Below are 9,236 nucleotides of genomic sequence, written 5' to 3' on the forward strand. Positions count from 1 at the left end.
ACAACCTCGTAGCTGTTGTAGCTCGCAGGGAATGGTTTGTATAGAAACCTTTGAATCCAGCAAGATTCGTGATGTTTTTTTTTACTATATTGGCCAGCTTGTTGTGTCCAACGGGGACTTCGGAAAACCATATATCTCCCTTGGGTTTGGATAGGGGCTGGAAGTAGAAATGATTGGGATCGGAATTTGGGTGCAACTTGGAACAATAGTTTTCAAACAGCGTCACGGGGCAACGGGTTTTGTCATTTGCTTCATAAGCACGGGCGCTATAGGGGTCCACTCTCATAATAACAATCCGTTTCATCCGAACTGATGATCCATGAAATACAAGTGTGAAATATAGATACTTTCTCTGTCTGGTGATTTTTATGACTGGATATTATATAGGAAGATTGTGTAGAGTTTTGGGATTTGTAACGTATATGGGGACTGGCACTGGATATTATATAGGGAGTATTGTGGTTTGGGGACTTGTAACACACATAAAAACACTACTGTGAAGACTGTCATTGGCAGCTCCTGTACGTGCAACCTTTCAAAAGTCGTGCACCGGCACGGCTTTTAGACCCCCTAGGAACCTATACCCGAAAATTGTCAAAATTGAGATTTTGTTCAAATTCAATGTTCCTGGTCCTAGCTTGGGGTGAGTTCCTATTTCAATCTTAATGAAACTCGGTGTGAAGACAGTCATTGGCACCCCCTGTACGTGCAACCTTTCAAAAGCCGTGCTCCGGCACGGTTTTTAGACCCCCTAGGAACCTATACCCGAAAATTGTCAAAATTGAGATTTTGTTCAAATTCAATGTTCCTGGTCCTAGCTTGGGGTGAGTTCCTATTTCAATCTTAATGAAACTCGGTGTGAAGACAGTCATTGGCACCCCCTGTACGTGCAACCTTTCAAAAGCCGTGCACCGGCATCTGTTTTTTTATGATACATGTCGTATAAGAATAGTTTAGTTTCTAAAATATATGTCTAAAGAGGCATGATATTGACATATAGCGTATGGTTGCGTTGATTCTAGTTTGAAACTTATTGGCTGACTAGATTATTATTCCATAGAAAGTGAGGACTATAGTAGAATTTTCTGATACGAATTTGATTGGACATTTCGTATAACACTTCATAGTCCAAATGTCTAACGATCCCTATAGGTAGTAAAGTACACTAGCTAAACTCATCAAATACAGAATAAATTCTTAATGTACATGGATTCATAAATATCAAAAATATCCCACATTTTACTTGTATCCGTTTTACACAGAAATTACAACGCTATTCAAAATTGTTGATACATGTATATTAATACTGGCAGACATTTTATACTGGTATTTTATTATATTTACATTATTCGGTTTTGTACAGATATTATGGATATCCAAGTTAATTAAATTTGATTGAATCATTTAGCAAAAAACGTATTATCTTTTTCATACAAAGCTTGTCAAGTGAAAGTATAGAATTAAGACGAACTAATGTCACCAGTTGCACTGAATTTGAATTACTATGTGAAACGTGAATTGGGTTATATATATACTGTTGATTGTGTTTGGTTTTTGGTTTGGTTTAATATTGTTTAACGTCCTATCAACAGCTATGGCCATTTAAGGACGGCCTCCCCCGTGTGCAAGATGCGTTCGTGTAGTGTGCGATATTTCGTGTTTGTCTCCCTTGTGATAGCGAGGAACTGATGCCGACTTTATAGTGCTACCTCATTGAAACAAACTGCCGAAGACACCCAGCCGGACACTCCACCCGGTCACAATAAACTGACAACGGACGAAGCAGTCGTCTCACTTCTAAATTGATGAGCGTTAAGCAGGAGTAGAAACTCTCGGCCAAGGCCTTCCTCACAGGGGAGAACGCTCAACTAAAGGCCAAAAGTGAGGCATTGTCAAGGGAGACATAAGGAAGAAGAAAGTGGTTTAGAAAGAAGAGAAAAGATAAGATCCCAAATTTAATCGCCTCTTACGATCATGCAATGGGGGCAGCAGGTACAATTTGTACGCCCTACGTGCAGGGACTGTTGATTCTATTCTATCATAAACATAAAAAAAGTAAAACATAGGCAATGGGAATAGGAAATGAAAATTTAAATTTAACTAAAAATATAAAATATAAAGTGACCCCCTCATATAAAGTTTTATCCAAATCACTTTCTTTTATCAATATAGTCATTTAAAAAACAATTTAGATTCCGATCACGAAGGAATTTTACAGTTCTAGCTCCCCCCCAACTCATATGTATGGACTGGGACCAAGTATGAATTTCAAAAACAAGTTTATTTGGGTCCGTATTACGTAATCTTATCCATAGTCGATAGACTTCTAATTTTTTATTATTCATACATGAATTCCATCCCATATCCCCGCGTGTTGCAATATTTGAGGCATTAGTACTGGTACCTAGAAAATATCTGCAAGCACGACTTTGGATTGACTGTACAACTCTATATTTGTTTAGTCCCCAGATACGCATAATAATTCAATAGTGAATGGCTCAATTTATAGTGTTGATGAGTATGTTTTAAAGTGTGGGTATTTTCATTTTGATTTATGTTTTATGTTTGTATTATGCAATGAGATGAGACGTAAATAAATTATAAATAATTATTGATATATACTGATATAACATTGATTTGCAATTAAAGTCACGTTGATTTGTATGGACAAACTGGTTGTTTCTTAAATAAATTCTAATCATATTTGAATTTGTATGTAACTTTTATTTGTATAAGGACGATGTTAAGTTTGGGCCTTGAATGGTTGTCACCAATTATTTTGTTTTGTTTTTGTTTGCATAAATATACCTGGATAATGCCGCTAAAATATGTTAAGTAGACCGTTAACAGCTGTATCTATAAACAGCTGTTCTGTTTTAGTACTACCTGTATGCATGGTTGTATACCAATGTGAATACCCGACCAAATCGCTCGTGAGTCGACCCAGCCATTCGTGACCACATTACACTGTATCTGTTAAGCAGTCGACGCAACAGCAACATGGCTACGAAAGATAGCAGACATACTACCTTTCTACGGACGTCTATTAAATTCTGTTTGGCTCTGGTGATAGTTTTCCTAATCTTTCAGGTGGGATTTTACTTTTTAGTTGAAAGTAAACAATTACGGACTATATATGCTAACGTTGAAATTATACGCAATTACAGCGGGAGGATAGCTAATAAACTACAGAAAAATTTGGGGCCAGCAAATGCGACAGCGATGAATATGGTGGTGATTGAGAAAACAAAACGGACAGACATCTTACAAGATTGTCCACCAATCCCAACCAAACTTGGTAAGTCTATCGTTTCATGTTTAATGTTGATTTTAAACTAGCTCATATGAGGAAGAAATCGTTTATTTGTATATATTTATATTCCCTGACTGGTGGGTTTATCATGTTTATACAGCCTATCTGTGATGTACGTTAGTGTACCTGATTGTATATTTAATACTTCGCCTCAGGGTACATAAGGTCCTGACAGCGAACATGAGACCATGTACCCTGCCAAAGACCTGTATAACGAATTTGTCATACTGCAAAGCAATGTTCAAGTGTTGTCGTCTTGTAAAGACTCCCACCCTGTTTCCTTGCATCGAGATAAAAATGGCCCAATGCCTCGTCTAATCTTGGCTTCGAGAAGTTCTCAAAATCTGTGTCTTGCTCCTTTTCGCTTAAGTATGCTCTGAAGGTTTTGCTTGCTGAATTGTTACTTTTCTTTGTGTTTGTAGGTATAAGTGACGCCCGTTTTGTCTCAATTTCCCTCTCCGTGTGGTTGCAAACCGTTTCGCCATTTTGTTCATTTTTGACATTAGCAGACGAACGTTCTCCGGTGTGTTCGATCCGAATCTGCGAGTTATCTCCCTTACAACAGGCGCGCGTGCTCTTATGTACCCCGGCAAGGATACTAACATAGCTTCAGGTACCTTGGCAATTCGACCAATCACCGTGCGACATTTTTCTTTGCAGTATGACAAAGATAGTTTATAATAGTCTCACCTTGTATACATAAAACATGTGACGCAAGCCACTCGAAAGAAAGATAATTAAAAAACACTTTACTTTAAAAGAAACTTGCTTTTAAAATGCTATAAGAGAGGAGCTAACGTATGCAACACAATTATAATATCAAACTTCAATTTACAATAATTTATATTATGTATAATCAATAATGATTATCTCTCTTCTGCCCAGTACCAATTACTTTGTATTGTTGTTATCATTGTTATATATCTTACATCGTATAAGGCTCACAGAATAAACAAAGACAGGTCTGGTCTGTCAGCGAAATTCGTCCTGCTATCGGAGTGGTGCCGTAGCCTTTATCTATGTTTATTTATCTGGTTGCAATGTTCCATATTTGGTCGAATAAGCCATTTCCAGATAAACCATTACGAAAAAGCATGAAGTATTGGATCATTTGGCCTGAAAAGTAAAACAAATCTAGATCATTGATCTGACAAATGCACACATACATGTCCACATCACCGCAATATGACGACCATGGGAAGTTTATGTCTGAACAGGAAAGACTTTTAAAGTATTTGTTGACAAAAATATATTATCTGTCCATAATTTGAGAATGACTATGTTACTTTCATCTTATGCAATTTTAAAAACGATAATAAAATAATGATAATAAAATATTAAAATTTGGATATCAATGCATAGTTGAGATATTTCTGTATAATTCACAGTTTATAGGTTTCATTTGCGTCAACAATTGCGCCACGTCTCTCCTGTACGGTCTGTCACTTAAATCTGTATTCTGTACTTAATGGAAGATATCGGAGTTCATCTGCTGTCCGAATACCAATATTTAGAATATAGACGTTTTTCTGTTCTTTCAAGTTTCAAGTTTTATTCAATATTTTATTTTTCTGTTCTTTCAAGTTTCAAGTTTTATTTAAATTTTAGGCCATAGGCCTATGATTCAACATACAGTGTATAGCTAAATGATATGTATCACATAATGTACTGTGGTACCCAGTGAATATACCCATGCCATATTCTTTTGCGTATCAGCCCATGTTATATGACCTATCAGCCCTGTGATTAGTCGTAAGTTTCCATTGTTTTATTTGTGACGTCACGCCTATCTAGTGCATGACGTAACAGACTGACGCATTGGTCAAAATGGCGGCTTTTTAAATTTCAAGGTTGCATAAAAATTATTGTTTTATACGAATAAATGCCACAAATCTTGATTATGTGATAAAAAGGATTTTACACTCGTTTTCATTTCATATGAAATTTACGAAACTAGTCACGAATTTTTCATTTTAGCTCGCCAGAGGCTCGCTAAGTTGAAAAATTCTTAGACTTGTTTCATAAATCTCATATGAAAAGGAAACTCATGTAAGATCCTGTATATATAATGTACATTCAATTCATGATAATTAATTAAATTAAGGAGTTTTTAATTTGTTAGCATCAAAGATAAATTTTCTGAGCATACAAAGCTGTTTACTATTATGGACAATTGACAACTTAATAGCTTTTAAAACAGAAGGATTCTGCAAATAATTATTTTTAGTAAACCATAGGTTTTGAAATTTGAGACAAATTAATAAAAAGTAAAATTCATCTTCCACGTCAGTGCAATTACATTCTTTACACTGCTTTAGTTCTCTAGGGAACATTTCTCAATCTGCCAGTCTCTTTAGCCAGTAAAAGTGTAGAAGTCCGTAATCTGCTAAGACAAATTCTATATTTAACAGGAATATACTTAGTCAGATAAAATCGAAGAGAAACATTTTGTACCAAAAGATGTTTATATAAAAAGCATTTTGGTGAACTAAATATTGAAATTTGTACTGAACTAAATATTGAAGTTTGTACTGATCAAAAAATCTTTGTTTTATCTCTAACAGAATTAACTTTCTGTATAATGATCAAACCGTCCAGGACATGTTTTATTCGCCGTGTCTGTCACGACAGGTACACTATATGTATCTACCATTCACCATAACCTAATATTTTGCCGACATGCATGACTGGTTCGTTAGAGTGTATATTTACGGATCAATATCTCTTGAGTCTATACCATTTTTAAGTGTAGGATATTTGACAGGTGTAAGAATGTTAGGTATGCATAGGTGTTAGGTATGTGTCCGAGGTTTGACTAGAAGTGCATGTGCCCAGCTCTGTAACAAAATTGGTTCAAATTAACTTGAGATGTGAAATAAACACATTGCTATTACCTTTGAAGACTTGCAAAAATATGGTCTTGGATCTGCTTCTTCACATACAATACTTTATGGTACTGGGACTCAGCAATAACAATGCATACTATAGGACTGTAACACCACTTTTTGAAACATTTCCATTGTTTAAATAGCATTCTATTAACTTCTTCAACAAGGTGAGGAGATATGGCATGGAGACATGCAAAAGCTGCATTAAAACATGAATGAACTACTTTCAATGCCACAGTGATCAAATATCCAATCATAGGACCTGTATCACTCACATGTAATTTATTTCCCATTTGTTGCCTTCACAGATGGTTTAGTTGTCCAAGTAGCATGACATAATTACTCTATACCTTATGAATCAATGTTGGAAGATTTTAACTAATTTTACCGATTATTCCTCCAAAGTTGGTTAGTCTAAAGCATTCATACAGACTGCTTCATGTAACTGTACACCATGAAGCTACATGCTTAATGTGACCATACATCTATCAGATGTCATTGTAAGGTTTTCACAAATTTGATCCCTGCAACCTTGAAAGTGGACCAAGTTTATTTATTTGAATATGATAGCCTTCAATCACAGCATGATACTGGGTCAGTCATCACCTTAGTCCCTAGGTTCTTCAGAAGAAGTTACTTAATGGTTTTAACAGTTTTGACATAGAGTGGGTCAAGGTCATTCATTTGAACAAATTTGTTTCATATATGATCGGTAGCCAGGTAGCTTGCTAACATGAAGTGCGAAATAAAGAGGGTATTTATCCAGCTTTTAGAAGTTACTACCCTTTCAGCAAAAAAGGGGTAAAATGACATGGGTCAAATTTGTTAAAGAAAATCTAACCATTTGTTCTGTTGGACGGAAAAGATTAGTCTTAGATCTAACCATGAATAAACAGCTCAGCAGTATACTCTGACTAAACTACAACATTTGGGATCACAGATTTGGCCCCTTGAATGTACATATACTTTTCACTACGGTAACACCTTGCCTATTAAAATTGCCCCTCATTTAATTTTCCAGCAAAATTACTGCAAACATATTTCAGGGCCCATTTTCTGTTATTCTTAGGAATTTTTATATATTGCTTGTCATTGTTTGAAACTTTTAAGAACCCTTATATCTCATGTTTGTGACCTTTCGTGCTGAACTTATTATATGATAATGTGAATTAAAATTTAAACCCTAAATAAATATCTCTTTGAACCTATACTTCCTTGTTGAGTTGTTTGTCTCAACAAGAGATCAAATTTGTGTGACTAAGGACCTGCCAGAACCATTATATGCAGACCTGAACTTGAATCTGGCTTGTGATATGTAGCTGTGATAACGTAGCTCCTGACAATGAGACAATTTGTATATAAGGGACAGGAGAGGTAGTGTATTAATATTAGTACTAATGATACGGGTTAAATCCTCGCATTTTACAAATAAAAAATATTTAAAAAATATAAACAAATGAAGATAATTACTAAGACCACAACCTCTGCAATTTAACAATTATTTCCTGGGACAATATTATTTAATCATATTCTTCAGTCCTAATTATTCTTGAGTGTCTATTGATTGCCATGCATATATAGATAATGTTAAACAGGTTGGGCACAACAGCTCATATGGGTAATAATCCTGCATTTGGGGAACAGTTACCAATTTGAGTAACAATTTTATTAATGAAATATGTTTTCATTTCAATTTATTCCCCATTTAAGTAATGAAATTGTTACTCAAATGGGTAACTGTTACCCATATGCAGAATCATTACCCATATGAGCCGTTGTGCCCAACCTGTTAAACCGTACGCTTTGCACGTGCGTCTACAATCCGTGGGTAACAAAACGTTCAGTAATTTGTCTCAATATAACTACAATAGCACCAATAAAGTGATATAATAATTTCTACGGTATTTCACTTAAAAATTAAATAATTAAAAGCATAGCCTTACCCAAGCCTTGAACACACAAAGCGAAAGTAAATTCACGCTGCCATGTTGCCAGATGTATAATATAACTACTGGGCCCGCGCATCCGAACTGGTCACGTCGTACACAGTATCTATGTTATCGTAAATATTTTTTATTAAATATATTTAAAGCACAAATATTATTTAAATAGATACACAAATTAGTTAAACATAATACATATTATTTATGTGTAATAAATGAGGCTATTAACTAAGTAGTTAACGGTCCATTTGATACGATTGTGTAAAAACATTTTAAGTATGTTTAGAGAGTTATGGGCAATGGCATACATCTAAAAAGAATATTATTTTAAATAAAAATAAATGCAATGTACAAGTAATGACAAAAAGGTTACATATCCTTGAATACATTTATTGCAAAGCAACGAGAAAAATGTATAGAAATCCGGAACCATGCACCCGTGTGGCGTGCCAATATGTGAAAACAACCCAATATGTGAAAACAGGAAAACTATATTGAATTCATTAATTACTGTGTTTAAATTACTTATTATTCAAACTAACTTTAATGTGAACCATCTCAACTAATAAAATCCACTAATTAGCAAAAAAGTTTTTTTTCACTTTTTACGAATTGGGTTGCACATGATAGGATAAATCCTATCAACCCAATATGTGAAAACATGAAAAAATGTTTAAAATTCCTAAATAACTTTGTGTTAATTACTAATTATTCCAAGAAGCTCTAATGTGAACAATTTCCACTAATTAGATAGACTTATTAGCCAAAATATACAAAGGTTTTTTTCACTTTTCTCGAATTGGGTTGCACATGATAGGATAAATCCTATCAACCCAATATGTGAAAACATGAAAAAAATGTTTAAAATTCCTAAATAACTTTCTGTTAATTACTAATTATTCAACGAAGCTTTAATGTGAACAATGTCCACCTATTAGATTGACTTATTAGCCAAAATATACAAAGTTTTTTTTAACTTTTCTCGAATTGGGTTGCACATGATAGGATAAATCCTATCAACCCAATATGTGAAAACATGAAAAAAATGTTTAAAATTCCTAAATAACTTTCTGTTAATTACTAATTATTCAA

The 9,236-nt window shown here is 34.5% G+C and overlaps 1 protein-coding gene across 1 annotated transcript in view; it reads left to right on the forward strand.

Moving 5' to 3' along the window:
* Positions 1-2,893: 2,893 nt before the first annotated feature.
* The window catches only part of LOC110457442 (beta-1,4-N-acetylgalactosaminyltransferase bre-4-like), a 38,937-nt gene continuing 32,594 nt past the window's right edge, over positions 2,894-9,236 (forward strand). Inside the window, exon 1 of the mRNA XM_021508727.1 lies at positions 2,894-3,298. Coding sequence (XP_021364402.1) covers positions 3,001-3,298 — 298 coding nt within the window. The 5' untranslated portion in view covers positions 2,894-3,000. The remainder of the gene's footprint in view (positions 3,299-9,236) is intronic.

The sequence above is a fragment of the Mizuhopecten yessoensis genome, unplaced genomic scaffold (genome assembly GCF_002113885.1).
Source record: "Mizuhopecten yessoensis strain PY_sf001 unplaced genomic scaffold, ASM211388v2 scaffold9145, whole genome shotgun sequence".
Taxonomy (NCBI): domain Eukaryota; kingdom Metazoa; phylum Mollusca; class Bivalvia; order Pectinida; family Pectinidae; genus Mizuhopecten; species Mizuhopecten yessoensis.